This window comes from Odontesthes bonariensis, chromosome 4, assembly GCF_027942865.1.
Source record: "Odontesthes bonariensis isolate fOdoBon6 chromosome 4, fOdoBon6.hap1, whole genome shotgun sequence".
In the NCBI taxonomy this organism is placed as follows: Eukaryota; Metazoa; Chordata; class Actinopteri; order Atheriniformes; family Atherinopsidae; genus Odontesthes; species Odontesthes bonariensis.
In genome coordinates, this window is record NC_134509.1 from 37,399,546 (window position 1) to 37,425,770 (window position 26,225).

The following is a 26,225-nucleotide window of genomic DNA, read 5'->3' on the forward strand; positions in this document are numbered from 1 at the left end:
AGCAGTGATTAACAGCAGACCCCTTACTAAGTCATCAGATGATGTCAACGATCTCGAACCACTGACGCCAAATCATCTTCTTCTGCTCAAGGGAAAGCCAGCACTCCCTCCGGGCAAGTTTCAGAAAGAAGATCTGTACTGCAAAAGAAGATGGAGGCAGGTGCAGTATATCTCTGACATCTTTTGGAAGCGTTGGTCAGGAGAATACTTGCCCCTCTTACAAGAACGGCAGAAGTGGCTGGAAAAGAAGAGAAACGTGAAAGAGGGTGACGTCGTACTCATAGTGGATGAAAGGGCTCCAAGAGGGTCCTGGTTGATGGGAAAAGTGGAGGAGACCATCCCCGATGCCCAAGGGTTTGTTCGTCGGGTCATCGTGAAAACGAAGACCAACACACTTGTGAGACCCATCGACAAGCTGTGTCTCTTGCTGGAGATGGAAGAATCTCATGGACAATGAAAGACATCTATTCAGTTAATTTACAGCCCTGCGTTCAAGTAATGGGGATTTGAGTATAGAAAAGGACTCTTTATTTAGTTTAGTGTAATTGTCATCCCCATGATGAGCAATTAGGGGCCGGAAATGTTGGTTCCATTTTCTATTCAATAATTTATGTTCATATTTAGTTATTATCCTTTGGGTATATTTAGTATTTGTGTATTACAGCATATTTATGTTGGCATTATATCTGCGTTACTATATAATTTGCCCTTAGTATAATCTGCATTCAGTTTAATACTTAGAATGTCTAGAATGTATATCCAATAGGAACTGACGCTGAGCAATGACGTTTTGGAGCTCGCGCATCTGTTGAATGTAAAAAACTCCTGTGTGTTTGTTATGTTTGAGATCTTCAGTAAAGACGGGGCGAACACATTGTTTTCTACCGTCGTTCAAACTTTAACACGAGTAGACTCGTTCATTCCGTCTGACTGAGTGGTTATTTGCATGAATCTCAAGAAATAAATGGTCAAGAATTCAAAACGGACATTTAGCCACTACACACTCCCCTGTGTGATTATCTCTGGCCTGTAGTGAAGAGGCCAAATAAGGCTGCAGCTAAGCCCAACCAAAGTGGTTATCTGGTAGACAATGGGCCTCATGCAAGAACATTTTCGTATTTTTATTCTAAATTTCTCTCACTTTTTTCGTACGAACACGCCACGTCAGATTCAACAAATGCTCTTAACTTTGGAAAAAGTGTGTAAACGACCTGCGTAAATGATGAATCCCACCCGTGCGTATTTTTTAGTGGCACGTGCACAAGGATAGTAAATTTGCATACTCCACGCCCAAAATTATACCATATAAGGCTGTGCTTCCTCTCTCCTGTGCCAGGAAAAGTTGAGTGTCGAGTCATGAGAATGGCATCAAGACGCATAAAGAACAACTTTAGGTGCTCTGAGATTGAAGTTCTGCTTTCAGAGATCCAAAAAGGAAAATTTTTAGCAGTGTCAGCAGTGGAATTACGGGACCTGCTGTGGTTCGTAATGTCACTGAAATAAAAAATAAAGAAATGTTTTAATATGAAAATTGCTTAAAAAAAAAAAAACGTCTCGCCATGGCCAGGCACTCGATGACTGCAACCAAAGCCGTGCAATCAGTTGTTGCCTCATCATGATGGCACTTTGATGGGGCGGTCCATGAGGTGGGTCTTCTGGCACCCCAACTTCTGGTCTGCCTGGGCTGGTTCAGGTGGAGACCCTCGTTCATGGCAATATCGTGCAAATCTCGCATGCCTTCTCTGGGCTATTGAGCAGTTTGCCCCCCGCTGTATCGAGACACACCCACCTGGCCTTCAGCTCACCAATGGTGCGCTCCACGACAGCACGGGTGCTTTGATGCGTATATGTGTCTAGTGCTCCAATTATGATTGGCAGTCCAGCCACGGAATGAAAGTCCCTCTTAATTTGTACTTGTGGGACAGCAGTGTATGGGAATTTGATGTACCATGGGTGATAAATTGATGAGAGCTTTGATGACCAAGGGGAGCGCACGATTCACAGAGGACTGTGACACCCCCGATCTGTCTCCAATCTCCCTCTGAAAGGTTCCAGTGGCCAAAAATCAAAGGGTGGTGAGGACCTGGACGTGTGGTGGAATTGGGTTTGATCGGCGTGTTTCTCTCTGGAGTTGTGGCTCCAGCAAGCTGCATATTTGCAGCAGCACAGTCCTTGGCAATCTTAATCGCGATGTCAGCCACGTCTGTCTCCACAGGACATCTACACGCTCTCTTCAAGAGCCTGACGCGCTAAGGCATCCAAAAGTAGCAAGTCAGCCGCTGGTTACACTTCCCATTGACCTTGTTATATACAGATCCAAATTAACCTTCAATTAGTGCATAATTTAAATCAAAAAGAATAATGTCAGCATAATTATGGGGTATAATGTATATATTTATTTATGTTTGCTTCAAAGTAATTAAATATACAATCCATTAGTCAAGCAAACTTGATTGGAATAACAGCGGACTATTTTACGAAACTCCTACGACAGGTCAGGATCACTCGTAAATTCTGTTCGTAATTGAAAGAAACGTAAAATACGAAAAGATTGGTGAATGCGCAAATTCTCTTAAACCACTCGTACGCGCGATTTAAGAACAAATCTGTGCGTACGAACGGTTCTTGCATGAGGCCCAATGTGTCACAGTATATGGACTAATCTTTCACTCCCCGCTGCAATGCTTTCATTTTATGTAAGATTTTGTACATGAATGTGCTATACAAATAAATTTGACTTTGACTTAAACATCAGATGTATTGTCAACATAACGCTAGAATCAGTCTGATGGTCTGACGACATCTTTTCTGGTTTTACCAATATACCCAAAAACGTCATAAAGATTTTAGCAGGAACCCACACCGACCTCAGTGATGTTGTTGTTTTTCAGGGTGAGTATCTTCAGAGCTGGAAACATGGCTGTTTGGCATCCTGCAGAGCAAAGATTCGAATCCTCAAAATATTTAGTAAAAACTCATATTTCATTTTCTTATGCAAGTTACATAACAGGTGAAGTGAGTGTTGAACACAGTAACTGTTGATGTTAATAAACTTGTTAATGTTTGGATCATTTTACCAGGAGCAGCGTCTTCAAATCGAATGACAGACAGTCCAGTATTGGAAAGGTTTAGATTCTCCAGACTGCAGCACGACAAGAAAAAATAAGCACATTCAGTTTAGCTGGTGTTAGTTTCAGACACAAGAGTTACATGCTGTAAATAACCCGCGTCTCGCTTTTTTTCTGTCAGCGAACTGATCAGAGAAGGCTTTAATTGCACCCTTTACTAATCTCTGATCAGATCAAGAGTTCTACTGTGCTGCCTGTCTGTATGGCATCACATTTCTATTGAAATAATCTAAATATTTACTGGTAAAAAAAAGTAGTGATTGAGAAAAAGTATCTTCATACTGACTGTACCTGGGCAGAGCTGATATACTCAGCAAACTCTCCTGCACTAAAGGGTTAGAGGACAGATCGAGACACTTCAGTGACTGCAGCACTCCTTCTGGCCTTAAAAAGATCAAACACAACAGAGATCCTGGTGTTCACAATCATATGAGAGAACAAGTAAACTGCATCACAGTATAAGTGAAGATGAAAGAGACAGGATGGATGATGGCAGCGTTACCTCAGCAGCTCTGTAATGTTGTTTTTTTCTAAAGACAAATCCTCGAGTTGAGGCCACATGGGGGTGCACTCCAGGATCTAACCAGAGAACAACAGTAACTCAAAAAACCAGTCATTACAACCAAGATGTGCAGAACAGCATCTCTGAGCACAACGAAAATGTTAACTTTTAACAGACACGAGTAGAAATAAGGAGTCTTCACTGACCCAACTTCATGGCATTTTATTATTCATTTTATTATTGTAAAAGTCTGTTGCTCACAGGCTTTTTTTTTGTAAAAGTCTGTTGCTGTCTGCTGCGGAACCGGAAAAAAAAGTAATTGTAATCCACCAAACATGGAGAAGGGTACGGAACTTTTACTTGGCCATTTTCATTTTAAAGTTCTTCCAGACGGCGGAGTCGACAGAACCAAAGTCATCTCTAAACACTGCCAAGTTGAATTGTCTTATCACCGTAGTAGTTCCAGTTTAAAATATCACTTAAAAGGCAAAAGGCAAAACACACAACTGATACCAGCAAGTCATTCAAGGAAACAGACAGTGGAGCGAGGCTTTTACATAAAAACTACATAAAAATGCTGATGTTAAAAGTGTGTTTGCACAACAAATGTTATGGCACTTTCATTTATATGGCAGCACATTTAAAATAAAACTAAATGCTAAAAGCTATACACTACTTTTGAATTCATTTTTGGATTTTGCGTACAAATGCGATTAATCGTGATTAATCAGGGAAATCATGTGATTAATTAGATTAAAAATCAGCCCTAATATGAAGACTCCAGTTTGCAGCGGTCAAAGAATTTTGTTATGTGTGGTGTTGTGTGTGGAGCTGTGTACCTGAGGCCAGGTAAGCTCACAGTCATTGAGGGCAAGGACTTTGAGGTTGTGGAAAGCTTGGCAGTGAGCTGAGGGTTCAGAGGGCAAACGAAGTCTGTTGAAGCTAAAAAAAAACAAATCAAACATTCAGTGGGAGGAAGGCTAATTGTGAAAAAATAGAGTTCCAGCACAAACAGTGGAAGACATACCTGAGCTGTAATCCTTCCAGTTTGTCCAACTGCTCACTGATGGCGGCCACATCTTCCCAACAAGCCAGCAGAGACGCACTCAGATCCAACCACTGAACATCTGATGACAGCTGTTATGGTTTCCAACATTCCCACTACAATCAGTTACAACCTCACAGAGATCACAGCTTTTATAGCATCTAAATCTACACCAAATTCTTCTACATATAGCCTTCAATTAAGAGTTCTTTTAATCACTAAAAAATCTTTTTTGTAAATGAATGACCATTGTATCCATTTTCCTGTCACTAAACCTTCACCCAATACACTTGATTAAGTGTATGGAAGATGGAGTATTTCAATTTGCTTTCTCACAAATGACAAGAAAAATCCATTCCATCCTCTGTTGTAGCTTAAGTAAAAGTTCTTGGCATGTGTGCTTGGAAAATCTAGCCCACATAGTTGCAAATTCATATTATTAAGTTAAGTGAGACGAAGATGTCAGCCAAGCAGCATCTACAGTCCTGATAAGGCTGTAAAAAGATACTGGGTGTTGTTTTCCTGATTTCTCCAACAGTCCCGGGTCCATTCACTTCATAACAGTTCAGCACCACTGATGGAAGGCTCTCAAAACTTTAGGGACAAAACAGAAAAATTGAAAGAAACTTTTCCTCACACCCTGAACTTTTTGGAAAAGTAACTTTTCACATCTGTCGAATCAGAAACAGAAGATGATCCACAGCGCCTACCTTCAAATCTCTGATAAATGACCACAACTCTCTACGTCTGTGTGCATGTCTTCTTTGTTTTTCTTGACACCCGTTCATCTTTAAACTTCATTTATACAGTAAGATGGACCTGGATATTTGGCTTTTTCCCTTTATTTTTGGGGTGGATAATTAGTCATTAATTTTAGTAACCAAACACTTGTGAAAATGTTTCCTTTCAGCTTGCATGCCTGACATCTGTCACTTACAGGAGGGTCTCAGTTCACCTCAACTAGCAGCTGTCGGTAGAGGAAGGAACTTTCTTTCCCCCCTTTAATGGCTTTTGTGTTAAATAAATAAAACAAAATTAATTAAAGAATAAAAAAATAAATAATTAAATAATTAAATACTCAGAAGGGAAAAGTGACAACTTTTCAGCGGTTGAATGAGCTGTTATCACATGAACAAACAGCGCACTCACCCCCCCATCCCACAAGTGCATTTCATTGCCCATATGTTACATTACCAGACTGTGGGGATACAAATATGTGGGTGCTCTCTGAAAAAGTGACCACTTTTCAGGTCAACTTAGATCTAAAAAGAAAAAAAAAAAAAAAAAACTACTTTTTGACCTAATGCTTTTTTCAAGAAGTAAAATGTAAGACTGCTGGATTCCAAATAAAGCTGCTCTCATTCACCAATTTTTCTTTTGACAGATATCAAAAACTGTGGCTGAAGATCAAACTTAAAACTACGTGTTAACATGTGATCACTTCCAGACCGTTGAAATAAAAATCCTGATTTTAGAAATGCAGTCTGGACGGTGGTCCAGTTAAATGGCATAATTAAGCTGTAACCATAGCTACACTTAACTGTGCATGTAACCATGCTGAGTGGGATTGATCAAATTAAGGACAAATGGTGCAAGGTACATTTCAGAGGAAGGGAAGTAATGGGCCTGTTCATGTTTATTACTTTTATCTGATGAGAATATTTGTGTTCATTTACTGGATCCTGGACTCTTGTTATTTTGCCAAACCAAGACAAAGCAAGATGACCAGCCTGGAGTAAAGCTCATTATGTTGTCTGTGTATCATTTAAAGTTCCAGGGGTATCTGTTGGCTGAAAATCCATCTAATTTTCAGAACTATGTTTTTTCAGTATGGTAAAATCTTACGACAAATTAGAACTGCTGCTTCTGAGTCAGCAAGCAATGACCTGTTTCTATAGTGCCCGTCACATTACAGTACCATGTTTTTATGGTTGCAGTGAAAGCAAAACGAGGCTTTTCTCTTTCCCGCCGTCATTGTAAGAGGAGTCTGAGAAGGGGGTGTTAGTGCCTGAAGTGAGCCGTAAGAGACTGGATTAAAATGCTGATCATCTTATTCATCGAACAGAACTACTAAACAGCCACAGCTCTGATCTATAAATAATATTTACTTATTTTTCAGCCTCTGTAAGCCTGCACTTGTGTAGATTTCTAGACCACCTGGTTGTTTGATAACAGTGTAATAAAACTTCGGTAAAAAAGAGGACACTCAGCTACTACAACAGCATTCCGTGACAAATAAAGTAAGCCTTACTCTGTAGGACAGACAGATGACATCCCACAGACATAGTTGTGGAAATAATGTTTTCGTTTAAAGGGATAGTTCGCCTCTTTTGACATGAAGCTGTATGACATCCCATATTAGCAATATCATTTATTAAATTTGACTTATCAAATCAAATCAAATTTATTTATATAGCACATTTCATGTACAAACAATTCAAAGTGCTTTACATAAAATAAAAGCATTGCAGCAGGGAGTGGAAGAAGCATTAAAATACATAAAAGAATATAAAGAGAAACAATTAAAAATAATTTAAATGAATTTAAAAACAAGCAACAGTCTAGATAAATTAAAAGATACAGTGCAGATTTCATGCATAGACACATGAGAAAAGAAATGTTTCTAACCTGGATTTAAAAATATCTACATTTGGTGAAAGTTTAATCTCCACTAGCAGTTTGTTCCACTTGTTTGCAGCATAACAGCTAAATGCTGCTTCTCCGTGTTTAGTCTGGACTCTGGACTGGACCAGCTGACCTGAGTCCTTGGATCTAAGAGCTCTGCTAGGTTTATATTCTCTGAACATATCACAGATGTATTTTGGGCCTAAACCATTCTGGGATTTGTAAACCATCAGCAGACTTTTAAAATCTATTCTGTGACTGACTGGAAGCCAGTGTAAAGATTTTAAAACTGGTGTGATGTGTTCAGATCTCTTAAAACTCTAGCAGCAGCGTTCTGGATGAGCTGCAGATGTTTAATGCTCTTTTTGGGAAGTCCAGTTAAAAGAGCATTACAGTAATCGAGTCTACTGGAGATGAATGCATGGATGAGTTTCTCCTGGTCTTTTTGGGAGAGGAAACCTTTAATTCTGTTGATGTTTCTGAGATGGTAAAAAGCTGCCTTGGTGACAGCTTTGATGTGGCTGCTGAAAGTCCGATCTGAGTCTATCAGATCTGAGTCTATTACCCCCCGCAGCAGGGAGTCTTACCCCTTGCTGCGTCCTGTGAGCCGAGTTCCAACCTTGTTTTGGTGTTGTGAGGTCTGACTTTTTCTGTTGAACGATTTTGTGATGCAAATGTATTACTCTTTTGAACGCATATTATTTTGAGAAGCAAAACACTTTATTTTTTTAAGCCCCAGCCAACTAGCTGGACTACCTTCGTCAACGCCAAAACGAGGCTGGAACTCGGCTCACAGGACGCAGCATGGGGTAAGTCAAATTTAATAAATGATATTGCTAATATGGGATGTCATACAGCTTCATGTCAAAAGAGGCGAACTATCCCTTTAAGTAATTCATTTTCATCTAAGTAGTTGTTGCAGGTGAGAAGGTAACTTCTATCTAGTTGTGAAATTACAGATTTGAATTAACCAAAAACCCACTGTGACTTCTGGATGTGAGTCACTTCTTCATGAGACGCGCCCTCTTAAGCATTGTGGGGTCAGATTTCAGGTGAAGTCTGAGATACTTGGAACACAGTTCTGCCCTCAAGCCTGTTTAACTTTTCTTTTCTTTTCTTTTAAATCACGTGTTCCTCTCTTTCCCCAACTGCCATTGAGCAGGTCACCTCCAGCTGTTCAGAACCCTCCTCAAATATAAAGAAGAGCAGCCACATAACTATCCAGACATTAAAAGAAACACAGCTGCTTCTTACCCACACCTCCCAATAACAACCACTATACCTGCGCTCCTTAAAATTCGCCCATTCGCACTTCCTGGAGGAAATGAAGATCTCCTCGCTCAACACCTCTTCTGTGTTGATCTGATAAGTCTGTTGCACAGCAGTCAGGTAGTCCACTCCAAAACTCACCTTCACTGGACGGACAAAGGAGCCTCCTTTTGGGTGTCTAAGATAGAGAAAAGAAAACCATCAGGGATAAAACATTTATTTCATGACTTATTCAAATTATCAACCCACAAAGCAACCAGAAAGGCACAAAACAGGCACCGTGGCAAGTATTTGGGGCTTTCCATCTTTAGTTATCCAGACAAAGGCCACCTCCTAGATGATCCTGAACAACTGACACTGAACTGCACAGGTGTGTCGGCACTCAACAGAAACTGCAAACAATTACCTGCATGTAAAATACCGCACTCCTTCATGGCTGCCGTCATGTTTGCCTCTCTCTGGGTTATCCCACTCCACGCCAAGCCACAGCCCTGGAAACACAAACAATGTGAGTTATACTATATGTTGGACACGTTTTCAGTACGACATTTAAACATTTGATTTCAATTTAATAAATGAACCCTTGCAGATGCTTCTGTATCCCAACTATCCCAAGAAAGATCAACATACTTTCACACTTTCTTTCTTTTTCTTCTTCAAAAATGTCCAAGCAACATTTCAGGTTTAGAAACAGAACACGACCTGGATCTTGGATTTTTGGTGCCAATACTGTGTCATGGTCTATAAGTTTTTGTGTTTTAGTTTTGGTTTTCCTCTGTTCTAGTTTTCTTTATGTCAGCCGTTTATTTCTTGCTCTTTAATTAATTAAGATTAAGATTAGATTTATTGTCATGCATACACACAAAATTTGTCCTTTGCTTTTAACCCATCCAGGTTAGCACCTGTTGAGACACACATGCACAGGGTCACACACTCATAGAGACAGATGCCAACCTGGAGCGGTGGGCAGCCATTCACAGCCCCCGGGGGGCATGGGGGTACGGTGCCTTGCTCGAGGGCACCTCGGCCGTGACAAGGAGGTGGGCTGACACCCCTCCAGCTGTCAGTTCCACCATTCTTTTTTGAGTGGCGAGAGTGGGAATCGATCAACCAACTTTCCGGTTATTGGACGACCGACTCTAAGTTTGCTTCAATAGTTGTGTTCTCTTGTTGATCCTTATCCTGTTCGCTGGTTTTCCTACCTTGGCAGCATCTTTAGTTAATTATATAAATAAAGTCGCTGTTTCTTCTGCCTGCGAGTTTGTCCTCTTTTGGCTCCAGCTGTGGATCATGACATGCAGATTTGTCAAGAGTGGAAAAGTTGTATTTCTTTTAAACTTTTATGTACTTAAAAGCTTATTGTGAAGATACTGTTTTTCTCTGGTGTGTTACGAGCTATTACATTGCCACAATACAGAGATTCGCAAACAGCACTCAGAGCCACTCTACAGGAAAAATGATCGGAGTGACAGTTTTTCAAATTTTCTAAATGATGTCACTGTAACCTAGTCTGATGAAAGGTCAATATCACCAACAAATACTACACACAAGTTGGACTTTAAATTGTTTTGAACCAGGACTTTCAGTATTTTGGTCTGGAAAATCAAAGTGTTGAAATCTACAGATGATACTTCAGAGTTTCACATACTTTTTTTTTTCTTCCTTGATTTATTGTCATGCGTACATATGTACACACGAACTTTGTCCTCCGCTTTTAACCCATCCAGGTTGGCACCTGTTTGACACACATGCACATGCACAGGATCACACAATTGGAGACAGATGCCAACTAGTGATGGGATTTCCGGCTCTATTTTGAGATTCGGCTCTTTCGGCTCTTCTTACTGTGGAGAGCCGGCTCTTTCGGCTCCCAAACGGCTCCCCATACACATTTTTTAAGTTATTAATTAATTAATAAATTTAACCTAATTTTACAATATTTTGTTTCATTATTGACATTTTTAAGCACTTATGATGAGTAAAATGCGGCATAACAATGCTTTATGAATAAAAGTTTTATTATAACCAATTAAATTATCACAAAATAGCACCACTTCCACAAAAATAACTTAAAATAAATTAAACAGTTATAAATACAAACACGCTTGACACGAGGACAGCAGAGGAAAGAAAAAAGTGGACAAACTTTTTTTCAGTGTTTCCAGTCACCTTATTAATTGAAAGCTGCTTGTGATTGGTCAGATGTGTGGAGCACACGCTTGACATGAGGGCAGTGGAGACATTAAAGGCTGAGTTATACTTCTTTTAACTGCCCTTGCGCTTTCTTCTTGCGCGTATGTTAATGGCTTGAGACGTTTATACTTCATTTAGCTTTGCCGGCGCTTGCGTGTGCTGCATGGCGATTCACTGCCAGGAGAGTAGGTGGAGTAGCGGGTTTTTTCAATGACAAGCCTACTGTGATGAAAGGAAATTCACCGCCAGGACCTCTTCGAGTGATTCATGCTTCTTCTTCTTGTAAATAGCCGGTATTTTGTCAGATTTTCAACACCTTGGGGGTCTAAACGACTACTTTCTCGCCTGAAAATGTTTCAAATGTTGCTAAAGTTATATATTTACAGAGTTTATAGCTTAAGCGAAATCAGCTTTTCAGGCCGGCTGATTTCGACTCTGGCAGGAGGGAAGTGCACTGTGTGTAAACGCTCTGCATGCTGTCTGATCGATCAGTATGTCGTTTTCAAGTAGTAGGCTTGCGTCTTTTCTTGCGTGAAGTTTAGAAAATTGAGGTGACACACGCAAGCTCGCAATGGGGGGCTTGCAACCGCGCAAGGGCTTGCGTTTCTTCTTGCGTCTTGCTTTGCGTCTTGCGTTACCGACTATAAACCAGGCTTAAGGCACCGACTGAGGAAAAAAAACTCCGTCTAGCACTGGCAGAAGCAGAGCAAAACGCGCAAGGAGGGGGAGGGGGAGGGAGAGGGAGAGGGGAGAGACAGCGGGGAGAGACAGAGAGGCACCGAAGGACAAAAAAAACTGGAAGAAAAAACTGACGGCTCTGTGGCACTTGCAGAGCACAAGCAACGACAGGGAGGAGGAGAGATACTGAAAGAAAAAAAACGGCTCCCAAATAGGATCCCAAAACGGCTCCCATTGTGGAGCCGGTTCCTGTCGTTCACTTCAAAGAGCCGGCTCTTAGAGCCGGATCGTTCGCGAACGACACATCACTAATGCCAACCTGGAGCGGTGGGCAGCCATGAAGCAGCCAGAAGGCGCCCGGGGAGCATGGGGGTACGGTGCCTTGCTCAAGGGCACCTCAGCCGTGACAAGGAGGTGGACTGACACCCCTCCAGCTATCAGTTCCACCAATCTTTTTTCCGAGTGGCGAGAGTGGGAATCGAACCACCAACCTTCCGGTTATGGACGACCGACTCTAACCACTGAGCCACAGCCGCCCTGTACTGTATATATTCAAGTCATCAGAAGTGCTGGATCAGACTCAGTTTCAGAAATGTTTTATGATGAGGAATTTACGGATGGATCAATTCCAAGTACATGTCTTTGATGTAGCATTTGGCAAGAAAAACTGTGGCGAGCTTCCTACACCTGTACTATTTAGCTATGTAGATTTAGCTGTACTATTTAGCACTTTGAGATTTTGTTGTAAATGTAAAGTGCGTTATAAATAAAATGTATTATTATTATTTATTATTATTATTTGTTCATACCAAGCTGATTTTCTCCTTTGTCCAGCGCATCGTTAGCTAGATTACTGCTAAAAGAGCTAAATAATAAAGTGACTTGACAGTTTCGTTCTCTCATCTGAGAATCCCACTGTCAAAACATGAGTAAAAATAGAATTTAATAACATTCAAAATACTAGCGAACTTACCTAGATGATACAACACGTCTAAATTAGATAGAAAACCTGTTTACGTGAGTTAGTGTCAAATGTGCATGTGACATTGGAGATATTACCAGCAGTCGGTGGCACCGGCCCCACATATCGAACCGTGGCCCGCTCCCCACCGCAGGACACCCGTCTGCCCACCACGCCCACCGGCACCTCCGGCACCTCCGGCTCCGTCTGGTCAACCCTCATGGAGCCTTCCTGCCGAGGACAAATACCCCAAACACACAAACGACGGTAACATTTCAGCACTTTGGGAACGGTCAGCGATAGCAATTTCATTCCCAAACGTTAAACTGACACGTTATCGTTGCATTATATTAATCTGAGACATCGATTTGGTGATAGTAGCTTTGAGCTTACCTGTTAAGTTTTACAAGTGCACTTTTTAATAATTGTAAGCTGCCAGGCTGGTTCTCACGAATAATGACGTTTGACGCCGGATTGCTTATCGGAAACGACACATTTCAACGTCGTACTTTCTTGGACCGGAAACCTTCCTAAATGAAAGCCATTGGGATATTTTCAACTTCGTGAATAAAATGTTTTTTTTTTCATGTAATGATTTATGTCATCATTTTGTTCACTTCTCCACATCCTTGCCTAACGAGTTTATTTGGGTTTTGTGTTGGTTATTTCTGAAAAACTTTAGGAACCGTTTTTCCGTCTCGACCGTGTTCCCTATGGGAAACAGTTCGAGGAGGGACATATATGATTTAGGTTAGAAAACGTGTGGACATTACATGTTTGGACATTATTGGAGATTGAGTCGTAGAAATTCGTTTTCATGTGAAAGTTTATCGCTTAGTTATATCCTTTAAAAAGAACAAAGCAGACATTCTTCCCGGAGTGAAATTGAAAAATCTGCAGTAAATCATGAAGAAGAAAGTTCAAAGGTTTGTTTACACGTTTTTATTTTCCTGATTAACGTGATAGAAGATGATCCGGGCGAAGTTTTTGTCATATTTTAATCGTTTTAAGCTAACTGTGGCGTGGGATATTTTTCAGTTTTTTCAGTTTTGATGCTGGGCCAGCACCATTTTCTATCTCCTGTGGCGAATAGATGCTGCTTTTGTACGTGTCTCTGAAAAAGTTTTGGCTTTGTTCTTTAAACGTAGAAATAAAAATGCTTTTTTTGTTAATGTGGCGCACTGATTGCACAGTAAATAAGCAATATAAACCATTTTTACCTCTGCACAGGGAGTAGTAACAAAGATCCATCAACCGAACAACATTTTGTGTTTTAATTCATGAGGGTTTCTTTTACTGCTACAAACAAGCAATAACGCCTCTCTTTTATCAAATTTACTTTTCCTTTGTAGAATGAAAAAAAATTCCACATTTTACAGCTTCTTTGCTTTATTCTACAGAAAACCAAATTCACACAGATATGCACGAGTAAGAGTGTTAGTGAGGTCTTTCATTTCGGGAGCCCGCAGTTTTAGCCTGCCCTCACAAAACAAAAGTAAACATGTTTAGTTTAAACTTGTAAACATCTTGCAAAAGAAAGTGAAACTACATTTCTTGCTACAGTAAAAAATATGACACTTCATTTAAGATAGTTCAAAAAGAAGTTGTATGTTGATACTAAAAACTTTTTGGTCTTTTGGATTTTGTGCCATTTTTCACCTCTGCGTTTCTGTCTTCAGTGGAGAGTCATCACCTGGGCAACAGTCAGCTGATTATGTAGTGGGTCAGGTGTCAGGAAGTTTGTTCCAGCAAAACACTGCAGCCGCTGGATCGCTGTCAGCTTTGTTCAGCGCTGCTTCTCCAGCTGCATCTACTCTGTTTCAGCCTGCACCCAAGGTAAAGTCACAGTTTTTTAGTTAATTCAAAAAGAAAAAACAGATGGTCACAGGTTACCTGACTCCCGCCCTCTGGTATTCGCATACCATCTGGGACGAGCCCACAACCGACATGATTTCAAATGGGGCTATTTTTTCTAAAACTTGTGCATGTGATTGGATGAAGAATCTGTCCGTCATCTTGACTGACACGCCACTTCAGCCACTCCCAATGACTCAACCCGTGACGTAGCTCAGAGCGACACCAGGACCACTATGCAACCAGCTAGCCTTTCATAACAAACACCATGGCGGCAGATAGTATGAAACGGAGCGAGGAGCGATCAGTGAACGATTATTGTCGTATGTGCAAAGAAAATCTCAGGATTAAAGGCAACATTTGCAACAGCCAGCGCATATTTGAGGGAGTTCCGCACGGAAAGAGGATAGACCAGCGTCTTGCAGCGTCCCACCCATCGATTAATGATTGGCTCTGATTATTTTCTAATCGGACGAAACATCAATGACTCCCAGGCTCCTCAGATGGCTGTGTGACGAAAGGGAACGCCCCCGCATGTAGTTGGTGAACGCAGCCAGATGACGTGAGTCAGGTTAGGTCACAGGTGCTTGGCTTAGAAATGTGAAAACTCTGTTTTCAAAGCTCCTCTTCCCTCATATACTCATACGAGTTTCATGGGTTGTGTTTACTGCAGAAGCCTATTCAAAAGAGCACAAAAACAGAGGAGCAGCAGAAAGACAGTCCAGAGGTCAAAGGTGAATCGCACCAGAAGAACAAGAAGCTCCACAAAGAGAAATCTGTATCTGACCAGAAGCTGGAGAACAGGTGAAAAGTTCAGATGATTCTGTTTTTGTCATTGTTATTTTCCATGTCTTATTTTCATCAGTGATTCTCTCCTAAAAAAGAAAAATAAGAAATAAAAGATGAAATGAAATTGCTAAATCTTTTCCTCAGACTAAAACCCCTTCATCGACCACCCACTCCATTGCCTCTTTTCTCATTTTTTTTTCTGTACATTGGTTGGTTTTAGGGAGAGCAGTTTACAGGAGGCAGATGATGAAGAGTGGGGACAGCAAACATCAGTGAAAAAGAAGAAGAGGAAGGCGTCAGAGTTGGGCAGAGAGAACGATGTAGAGCACTGGGTGCTGAAGCGACAGAGGCTGAAGGCCACCAGGCATGAGGAGGCCTTAAAGAGGAAGAAGACAGTGTTTGTTGGCAATCTACCCATCAGCTGCACTAAAAAGGTATTCTTTCTTTGTGTGTCTTTATTCAATTCAGTTTATTTATATAGCGCCAAATTACAACAAATGTCATCTCATGGCACTTAAGGGATACGCCACCCCCAGGCCAAATTAAGTGTATCCCCGCATTCCCGAGACATAAATAAGTGTGTGGGAGCGTTTTCCTGGCGACCCAGGCATTGTTCGAATCTCACAGCACTGACCACTGCTTGGTTTTGCATAATACCTCCATGCTAGCGTCGCCAATCGAAATATTTTGCCCAACGTGAATTAATTTACTATACAGTGGAAACCGCTTATAGTGATCACGTTGGTCCAGAGCCAATTTGAACACTATAAGCGGTTGATTACTAAAACCAAATTTGTATTACAGTACAGGTACTTCACTTATTTTTTATGGAGAATATCATCTAAATGCCATTTGTATCGTTTTTCAATGAGAAAAATGAAATGAAACGGATAGCTTCAGCATTTACTGAAATTTATTATCATGCAAGTTTAATTACAGTACTGCGCAGTGCGCAGACATACTGTAGGCTAACTCAAATACAGTACGTAACTTTTTCTCTGCTGTGGCGCCGGTGCATTTTTTTTTCTTACAAGTCTGAAAATAAAGTTTGAATTCAATCCGCCTTTCAGCACCCCTGCTCGGGTCTATGCTCCTCCGTGCCGGTGTTCTGTCGGACAAGTAGGAGAAATCGAATGAACACCGGCCTCCCATCTTACAAGAACCAGCCTGGAGCTTCCAGCGGTCACACGCGCATTCAATCCGCTCTCCAGCACCCATCCTCGGACACATGCTCCTCCATGACTTCCTTTTTCCAGCCATGATTCGCGCGCTTGCTGCCCGGTGTCAACTCGTTACGTTAGCTAGCGAGGCAGAAGCAGACGTCCAGAAAGGAATCAAGGAAGTAAAAAATAAAATAGCTACACGTAGTTTTAAAATTATTTTTGCACATGTTTACATTCATAAAATGGCCAAAAATGAACATTATAAGCGGATTTCTTGATTACTATAAAGGAATTATTTAAACAGCATTTGTATAGAAATGATTCCGTCCCAAGCCTTTTGATCTATATAAGCGGTTGATTACTATATCCGTGACCACTATAAGCAGTTTCCACTGTATTTACCTTCTAATTACTGTGTGAGTGGTGTACTTTCACATAGAGTGCAAATGACTGTGTAAATCAACACGGAAGGCTTGGTTTGCTCATGTTGGTTCAGGAACTAGTTTCCGGTGCGGACAACACAGCCGACACACACTCCCCGCTACGTCATTGGGAATCCCCACCCCCACTGTCCCATCTGTGTTGGAAACAGAGGTTGAGCGGAGTAATATTTCGATTGGCGACGCTAGCATGGAGGTATTATGCGAAACCAAGCAGTGGTCAGTGCTGTGAGATTCGGACAATGCCTGGGTCGCCAGGAAAACGCTCCCACACACTTATTTATGTCTCGGGAATGCGGGGATACACATAATTTGGCCTGGGGGTGGCGTGTCCCTTTAAATAGTATAATCAAATTCAAGCCAATTGGAGTTCAATTCATTGTAATCATAATTAATTTCAAAGTAATCCAATTCATTCATATATAGCCAATTTAAAAACAATTTCCTAGCTAAGGAAACCAACAGATTGCACCGGAACTTGTCTTCAGTCCAAAATCCCGTCCTGAGCATGCCTGAGGCGACTGTGGAGAGAAACGACTCCCTTTTAACAGGAAGAAACCTCTGGCAGAACCAGACTCAGGAAGGGTGGCCATCCGCCTCGAACAGCTGGGGTTTGAGAAGACAGAAAAGGGGGAAAAAAACCCATGAACACCATTTAAAGGATACCTGTTGGAACAGGGAAACACGAGTTAATGACCACAATAATGTCACATGTACAAAATATCCTTTGAGAAATTAAAAAGGGGGGGTTACAAAAGGTGTGACAGATGAGGCACCCCAGCAGTCTGGGCCTATAGCAGCTTAACTATGGGATGTTTCAGGATCACCTGAGCCATCCCTTACTATAAGCTTTATCAAAAAGGAAAGTTTTAAGCCTGGTCTTAAAAGTGGAAAGGGTGTCTGTTTCCCGAACATTTACTGGCAGCTTATTACCACAAGAGAGGGGCCTGATAACTGAAGGCTCTGCCTCCCATTCTACTTTTAGAAACTCTGGGAACCTCAAGTAGACCTGCAGTTTGGGAGCGAAGTGCTCTGTTAGGAAAATATCTTACAATGAGATCTTTAAGATGTGATGGAGCTCGATCATTAAGAGCTTTATATGTGAGGAGAAGAATCTTAAATTTTATTCTGAGCCAATGAAGAGAAGCTAAAACTGGAGAAATATGATCTCTGCTGTTAGTTCTCATCAGAACTCTGTTCACAGAGTGCTGTATCCAAGCATATTCATAGAAAGTTGAGGGGAAGGAAAAAGTGTGGTAGGAAGAGCTGCACCAGCAACAGGGATAACCACAGCCTTGAGAGGATTGTCAAGCAAAATCTATTCAAGAATTTGGGGGAGCTTCACAAGGAGTGGACTGAGGTCGGAGTCAGCGCATCAAGAGCCACTACGCACAAACGGATCCTGGACACGGGCTACAAATGTCGCATTCCTCATGTCAAGCCACTCCTGAACCAGAGACAACGTGAGAAGCATCTTACCTGGGCTAAGGAGAAAAAGAACTGGACAGTTGCTCAGTGGTCCAAAGTCCTCTTTTCAGATGATAACTGAAGGCTCTGCCTCCCATTCTACTTTTAGAAACTCTGGGAACCTCAAGTAAACCTGCAGTTTGGGAGCAAAGTGCTCTGTTAGGAAAATATCTTAAAATGACATCTATTCACATACAGCAACAAACACAGTGAAACTCAAACCTGCCAAAGAAGTGTCTTCTTAAAGTGCCTCTGTCGTTTGATTAGATGATTTCTGATTCAAATTCAGCAAAATGGGTCCAGGGTTGGTTTATCTGGTGTCTTTATTTCTGTCAGTTTTATTCAGAATTTCTATTACAACTTTGCTTCTTGTTTTTTGCAAGTTTAGATTGTACAGTCTGCAGACACACACACATTTTCTTCAGGGCCAAATTTAGTTAAGTAGCACATTTCAAAACATTGACCAAAGTGCTTTACAGGCAGGTTAAATTTACAACCAAACCCCAACATAGTTAGAGATGATAAGATATAAAAACTATAAGATTGTTCAGCTTCTCTGCTGGAAGGTTTGTGTTTCTCTTTCTTCTTGTGGTGTTTTGAGGCATCATTGACAAGAGTATGGTTTTAACATTTGTGTTATTTAGAAACTATTGTGTTATTTTTCTGTTATTATTATTGATTACCATGTGCTTTGAATCTTTATCTTGCTGGAATGCTCCTCCTCTGCTGAGCTGCAGCAGACTGGGAGTCATCAGCCAGTATTTTGGTATATTCATTGGCATTCATAGTGCAGTCTTTAAATGTCATCTCCCCAATGGTTGTGTCATTCAGGCAGTCATCACACTCCCAGCTCTGTGCCTCTGTTGAGCCTGTTCATTCATTGTGGTAGTCATGGCCAGTTTTACACCCAACATGCTGGACCGCAGCTAAGAAAAGCAGTTTATCTAGAAAAATGTGATCCCAGACTTCTTTTCCCGATCTATTCAAAGAACATTTATGTTCCTGGTCACTTCTGCTTGTGGTAAGGAGACAAATCAACTGAAGGCCAACTATTTTTTTTTCTTTTTTTTTTTTTGTTCCTCCTCAGACCTTGCGGAGTCTCTTCAGGGATAAAGGATCCATTGAATCTATACGGTTTCGCTCTGTGGTAACTACATAAAAAACACAAACATACCTGTAAACATAGTGGATAATAATCAGTGGAATTACAGTGTCATGTCTCCTCTCGGTTTCCTACTTTAATCACACAAGTTATTCAACACCGTTTCACACTTTTTTGTTTCAACACTACAGGTCAGAGAGGATCCCACCGTGTCTCGTAAATTAGCAGCCATCAAGTAAGTTTCTTCCCTCCAGAAATTAATATTTATATTTTGAGACCAAATTTATGTTTAAAAAAAAAAAGAAATCACACCAATGGGCTTCCATTAGTGTGACTCTTTTTACATAAATCCGCTCATCCGCTGATTTGAATCTCTTTATCTAAATGTAATATAGCAACAGTGCTGACAATAAATGTCAAACCAGCCAAAAAATATAAAAAGTCATAATGAGAAAATGCGCAGCTTGCTTCTGTTTCCTTCTGTCTCCATCCTGGTATTTTCAGTCTATTCTTCTTGAAATTGTTTCCTTTTAATATTCCTGCATATCAACAGATCTGAGAAATACTGAAATGTCTTACTGTGAACCTTTGATGAGGAATAACTTTCAGAAGCTCATTTGAAATTAAATGGAAAAAATACAGTATTTATCCCAAAGAGAAATTATACTATCAGTGTATTTGAACAAAAAAAAAAAAAATATATAAATAAATTGAAGCATTCATTCAGCAGTTCTTGCTGCTGGCAGGAAAGACCTCTGGTATCTTTTTTTTTTTATGCAGCAGAGCTGAAGAAGCCTTAACTGATCACACACCAATGTGGTGAAGAGGATGGTCAGTGTTGATCTGCAGCATTCTTCGGCTCCAGGGGCTCCAGGGGCTCCAGGGGCTCCAGGGCAGCCCCAGCACAGAGCCAGCCTCCTTTATCAGTTTGTACAGTTTCTTTGAGGGTTTGATCATCTGTAATGTTTGAATCCTGAGAAAATGTGTATTTAATGCCCCTGTTTTGAATGGCTCTCAGATCAGATCCCTGTAACTAGAAAGGAACCATACACGGCAAAGTATAGCAGGAACATTTCTTGTTGGCTTTTACCTCCATTTTTGCATCGCAGACCTACAATATTTGCCAAAAAAGTTGGGTCAGTAAAGCTTTTACCACTTGTTATGTTCCTCAAAGAGTGTTCCGACACAGAGGACACCAAGAGATGAAGAGTTTCAGCTGTTATTTTGTTCCACTCTTTCTTTAAACACATCCTGTGGAGTGCAACATCAGTGTTGTTTCAGAGTTCTCCAACATTCTCCATTGGGGACAGGTCAGGACTGCAGGCAGGCCAGTCCTGCACCCGTATCCTCTCCTTCCTCAGCCATGCCTTTGGAATGTGTGCAGAATGTGGTTTTACGTTGTCTTGTTGTAAAATGCATGGACGTCCCTGGAAAAGATGTGGTCGTGAAGGCAGCATATGTTGCTGTAATATCTCAGTGAACTTTTCTGCATTAAAGTGATAGTACGGAATAGATTCACCCTAGGGTCATTTGAACCGTGACATCCAGCCAAGTAGCCCACCCGAAGTTTTTTCGATCTTGGCTGAACATCATCTGAGTTACTGAGTTATCCCGATTAGCTTAGTACAAGCGCTAATGGAACCTGGCAGTATCTCCAAAATTACCACACTAAAATCACATTATTACTCAGAATGTTCAAACAACCAGCTTCTCAGTTAAGAAGAGGTACATTAATGAGAACACAAGTGCTCAGTTTAGGGAGGCCATAGCTATGTTACCAACAATGAGCACAGAGTCGGTTGAAGGAATGCTGGATCATTTCAACTTGAACATTTTTAATGTAATGGAAGCTGTTGCACTGATAAGAATCAAGAGCACCTTGATCAAACAGAAAACCCCATGGAGAAACACCACTACGGTCAAAAACCTGAAAAGAGAATGCAGGAAAGCTGAACTTAAATGGAGGAAAACAAAGCTTCAGATTCACTATGAGCTGTACAAAGAAAGCCTGCGTAGTTCTAACAATAAGCTGTGCAAGGCCAGACAGCTGCATTTATCTGAAATGATTAATAAGAATGTCAACAATTCTCGAACTCTGTTTGCTATGGTTGAAAAACTCACAAATCCTCCTAAACAGTCAAACCCAGACCTCCTCTCCACTGAGAAATGCAACGAATTTGCCAACTTTTTTAGCCAAAAAATCAAAACAATTAGACAAAACATTCACGCAACACAGAAAAACAAGAAAACTAATCTGTGTCTAAAACCTAGAAATAACTCTGACGTTATGTCACAATTTAATATTGTTGATTTAAAAATCCTAGAGGAAAGAGTTCGGCAGCTGAAATCAACAACTTGTTCTCTGGACATTATACCATCCGACTTTTTAAAAACTGTTTTTACCTCAGTAGAAAGTGATCTCCTACGAATAGTTAACAGCTCATTGGCATCAGGCATTTTTCCCAAGTCACTAAAGACAGCTGCCATTAAGCCACTCCTAAAGAAGAGAACGCTAGACGCCTCTATGATGAACAACTACAGACCTGTCTCTAATCTCTCTTTAATATCCAAGATTATTGAGAAAGTTGTATTTAACCAGCTCAACAACTTTCTGAATGAAAGTGGAAGTCTTGATAACTTTCAATCAGGCTTCAGACGTCATCACAGCACTGAAACAGCTCTGGTCAAAGTGTTAAACGACATTAGGTTGAATACTGATTCTGGTAATGTTTCAGTCCTGGTTCTGTTGGACCTCAGCGCTGCGTTTGATACTGTAGATCACAGAATCCTGTTGCACAGGCTGGAAAACTGGGTTGGACTTTCTGGAGCGGTCCTTAACTGGTTCAGGTCCTACTTAGAAGGCCGGAGTTATTTTGTTACAATTGGCAGCTATGAATCTGAGTGAGTGGCCATGACTTGTGGAGTTCCCCAGGGGTCAATTCTTGGACCTCTTCTGTTTAACTTGTATATGCTCCCTTTGGGTCAGATATTGCAGAATTTTAACATCAATTATCACAGTTATGAAGACAATACACAACTTTATGTGTCTCTGTCACCGGACGACTGCAGCCCAGCAGACGTACTGTGTCAGTGTCTGGAGGAAGTAAACACCTGGATGAGAGAGAATTTTCTACAATTAAATGAAGACAAAACTGAGATCATTCTGTTTGGTAGCAAAGAGAAGAGGGTCAGTGTTGGTAAATATCTTGAGACTCGGGACCTTACAATCACTGACCAAGTTCGTAACCTCGGAGTGTTGATAGACTCAGATCTGACTTTCAGCAGCCACATCAAAGCTGTCACCAAGGCAGCTTTTTACCACCTCAGAAACATCAACAGAATTAAAGGTTTCCTCTCCCAAAAAGACCAGGAGAAACTCATCCATGCATTCATCTCCAGTAGACTCGATTACTGTAATGCTCTTTTAACTGGACTTCCCAAAAAGAGCATTAAACATCTGCAGCTCATTCAGAACGCTGCTGCTAGAGTTTTAACCCGGACTAAGAGATCTGAACACATCACACCAGTTTTAAAATCTTTACACTGGCTTCCAGTCAGTCACAGAATAGATTTTAAAAGCCTGCTGATGGTTTAGGCCCAAAATACATCTGTGATATGTTCAGAGAATATAAACCCAGCAGAGCTCTTAGATCCAAGGACTCAGGTCAGCTGGTCCAGTCTAGAGTCCAGACTAAACATGGAGAAGCAGCATTTAGCTGTTATGCTGCCAACAAGTGGAACAAACTGCCAGTGGAGATTAAACTTTCACCAAATGTAGACATTTTTAAATCCAGGTTAAAGACATTTCTTTTCTCATGTGTCTATGCATGAAATATCTTTAAACTTATCTAGACTGTTGCCTGTTTTTAAATTCATTTAAATGATTTTATTTGTTTCTCTTTATATTCTTTTATGTATTTTTAATGCTTCTTGCACTCCCTGCTGCAATGCTTTTATTTTATGTAAACCACTTTGAACTGTTTGTACATGAAATGTGATATATAAATAAATTTGATTTGATTTGTAGACAGCAAAGTATATGCTATATTTTACATGATTTTTTAATGAATTTTTATGTTGTAGAGTTGTGAATTTATTTTATCAATGGAGAAATTGAGCAGCCTTGCTTTGTTGTCTACAGTAGTAGATCAACCCTCATCTTACATTGAAGCTCCCAGATCAAGGAAGTGATGTCGACGCAGCTTTAGCAGCAGAGAAGCTATTAGGCTTGTGTTGATAATAATAAACTCCTGGACTATGTACAAACTTCCAAATGCATCGTTTTGTGAGTACAGACCATATTTGTACTACTGTAGAAGTTTGGTGTCATGGCATGTGATTTGAATGTCACGATTCAAATGACCCTAGGGTGAATCTACTCCGAACTATCACTTTAATGCTGCCATCTCAGAAGTGGAAATGAGCTTTGCCGAGGGCACTGATACAACCCCATACCATCAGAGCCTGGCTGCAGGGACTGGTTGCTGACAACAGTCTGGATGCTCCTTTTGCTCTTTGCTCATGGCGCCCATTTCTTTCAACAAAGGTTTCCCAACAGCAATCCCTTGTCCATGTGGTTCTGTCAGCTATTGATGAAAGAGGGTTCTTGATGCAGCGTCGTCTGAGGGCTGCGAGATCACGGGTGTCCAGCTTAGGCTTGCTCCCTTGTTCTTTGCACACTGAAATTCCTCCAGATTCCTTGAATGGGTTTAAAGATTTTCTGCACTTTAGATAAGAAATCTGCAAAGTCCTCTAAATTTTTTCTTTGAGGAACATTGTTCTTAAAGAGTTCTCTTTTTTTTTCTCACAGATTTGTTGACAAACTGAAGATCCCCTGCCAACCTTGGCTCTTTCTTTTTTATTGATTCTGCATTTTCCCAGCTGTTACACCATTTTCTGACTTCCTGTCATAGATGTCTGATTGTGTTTGCTTGCATATCACACATTTATGTTGCTTTTGTTTTTCTACGCATGTATTTTGAATTGCTTATAAGTTATCGGTTGAATCGGGTCTTCTGTGTAAAAGAGGTTTTGAAGTTTAAAAAAAGGCACTTGGACTACATGCATATATGATGAAATTCTTTTCACTTCAGACGTAAAATTCATCCCCAGAGGCAAAGCGTGAATGCTTATGTCGTGTTTAAAGACGAGGATGGAGTCACCAAAGCTCTGGAGAGGTCCGACACTCCTAACATGAACTCAGAACATAAAGATGGTCTTCACACATTTGACTTAAGCATAAAAAAAAATCCACATGTTGATAAGTGTCTTTCACTCCATCCGTCCTAACAGGAATGGCATTGAGATAGAGAAAGACTTTCACATCCGAGTGGACAGAGTGACTGACAGCTCTTCAGTAAGTCAGCAAACATCACAGTTCACCTGTTCAGTCCACTAAGTTGTTGGCTTTAATTGAGAAATCGTATTGTCTTGCAGCATGATCACAAGCGTTCAGTTTTTGTGGGGAATCTGTCATTTGGTGAGTGGCCTTGCAGAGCTGAAGCTGATTAGTCATTGTATGCAGAACAAGTTCTGGTTCATAGGTTTCATTTAAGCTTATTTGTTGTTTCTTTCCAGAAATAAACGAGCTGGCGTTCCGAAGGCATTTCGAGGAGTGTGGAACAGTAGAGGCAGTCCGACTGGTACGAGACCAAAACTCTGGACTCGGTAAAGGATTTGGTTACGTCCTTTTTGAGGTAAGACCAATCAAACCCTGCTTTTATCGGGAGTGTCCTACACATCCTGCACATCTTCCAGGCCCAAAATAACTTAAATACTCATAAAAGTTTAATTGTTTTATTTTTCTTCGTCTTCCTGTTGCAGAGTGCTGACTCGGTGCAGCTGGCGCTAGAACTGGACAACTCAAAGCTGGAGGGTAGGTCAATCCGTGTGAAGAGGTCAATGAAGAAGGAAAAGCAGAAGAATAAAAGTGACAGCAAAGGAACGACAAAGAAACCCATGAAGGGTTCAGGACATGAGAGGGGACCAGGTCGAGGAGGTTTCAAGTCCTCAAAAAAGTTCACTGGAAACCAGCACAAGTCAGCCAAAACTTCCACATCTTTCAAAGGAGAGATGGTGGATCCAACCAAAAAGATTAAAAAGAAAGGACTGAAGAAGAAAATGAAATCTAAAAATACTGTTCACATTTAAATTCTGAGGAAATATTAGGTATTTCAAAGAAATAAAAGTGTCTTTCTTGTGCTGGGTGACCAGTTTAGAGAATTGCTTTCAAAGCCAAGAACTCTGGAAACATTACTTCTCCAGGAGAGCTCCAGACTGCTTGGCAAACTCAACTGGTTCAGCCACAGCATGTTGGTGAAACCATCGCATTTTTCCTATGCACCTCTTTTGAATTAGTTTTATTGTACGATGTTTCTGCTGTTAAATATAAATTTGTTTTTTTCTTCAAATTGGTAATGTGGATTTTGTTGAAAGGAAAGGTACAGAATGCACGACATTTGAAGCACCACATACTACAAGTACAGCTAAAGAAAATTAGAATATCGTGAAAAAAATTATTTTTTAGTCACTCATTAAAAGAAAGATAATGAAAACCCCAAATTCAGTGTGTCTGTAAATTAGAATATTGTGAAAAAGTTGAATATTGGAAACTCGTGGTGTCACACCCTAACCAGCTAATTAACTCGGAACACCTGCAAAGGTTTCCTGACCCTTTGAATGGTCTCTCAGTCTGGGTCAGTAGGCTACACAATCATTGGGAAGACTGCTGACGGGACAGATGTCCAGAAGACAGTCATTGACACCCTCAACAAGGAGGGTAAGCACAAAAGGTCATTGCTAAAAAAGCTGTTTGTTCAATTCAATTCAGTTTTATTTATATAGCACCAAGTACAACCAATGTGATCTCAAGACACATAAATAATAAAGTCCAATTCAAGCCAATTGGAATTCAATTAATTGTAATCATAATTATTTACAAAATAATCCAATTCATTCATATAGACCCAATTCAAAAACAATTTCCTTGCTAAGGAAATCAACAGATTGC

The 26,225-nt window shown here is 40.7% G+C and overlaps 2 protein-coding genes across 3 annotated transcripts in view; one reads left to right on the forward strand and one right to left on the reverse strand.

Moving 5' to 3' along the window:
* tbce (tubulin folding cofactor E) overlaps nt 1-12,888 on the reverse strand; it is a 28,518-nt gene extending 15,630 nt beyond the window's left edge. For both annotated transcript variants that reach the window (XR_012769644.1, XM_075464126.1), the window contains exons 1-11: nt 12,795-12,888; nt 12,500-12,632; nt 8,976-9,060; nt 8,583-8,747; nt 5,184-5,269; nt 4,658-4,757; nt 4,470-4,572; nt 3,631-3,707; nt 3,420-3,512; nt 3,078-3,142; nt 2,868-2,932 (exon numbers count right to left, since the gene is read on the reverse strand). Coding sequence is in view for 1 of the 2 variants with exons in the window: in XM_075464126.1 (XP_075320241.1) it covers nt 2,868-2,932; nt 3,078-3,142; nt 3,420-3,512; nt 3,631-3,707; nt 4,470-4,572; nt 4,658-4,757; nt 5,184-5,269; nt 8,583-8,747; nt 8,976-9,060; nt 12,500-12,623 (963 nt within the window). In the remaining variant the exon portion in view is untranslated. The remainder of the gene's footprint in view (nt 1-2,867; nt 2,933-3,077; nt 3,143-3,419; nt 3,513-3,630; nt 3,708-4,469; nt 4,573-4,657; nt 4,758-5,183; nt 5,270-8,582; nt 8,748-8,975; nt 9,061-12,499; nt 12,633-12,794) is intronic.
* Nucleotides 12,889-13,134: 246 nt separating this feature from the next.
* rbm34 (RNA binding motif protein 34) lies at nt 13,135-25,626 on the forward strand. The gene is made up of 11 exons (XM_075464127.1): nt 13,135-13,327; nt 14,081-14,237; nt 14,929-15,059; nt 15,265-15,478; nt 19,202-19,261; nt 19,408-19,451; nt 24,310-24,393; nt 24,509-24,572; nt 24,653-24,695; nt 24,794-24,912; nt 25,040-25,626. Exons 1-11 carry the CDS (start codon nt 13,308-13,310, stop codon nt 25,364-25,366), a joined length of 1,263 nt encoding a protein of 420 aa, XP_075320242.1. The 5' UTR covers nt 13,135-13,307; the 3' UTR covers nt 25,367-25,626.
* Nucleotides 25,627-26,225: the final 599 nt, after the last annotated feature.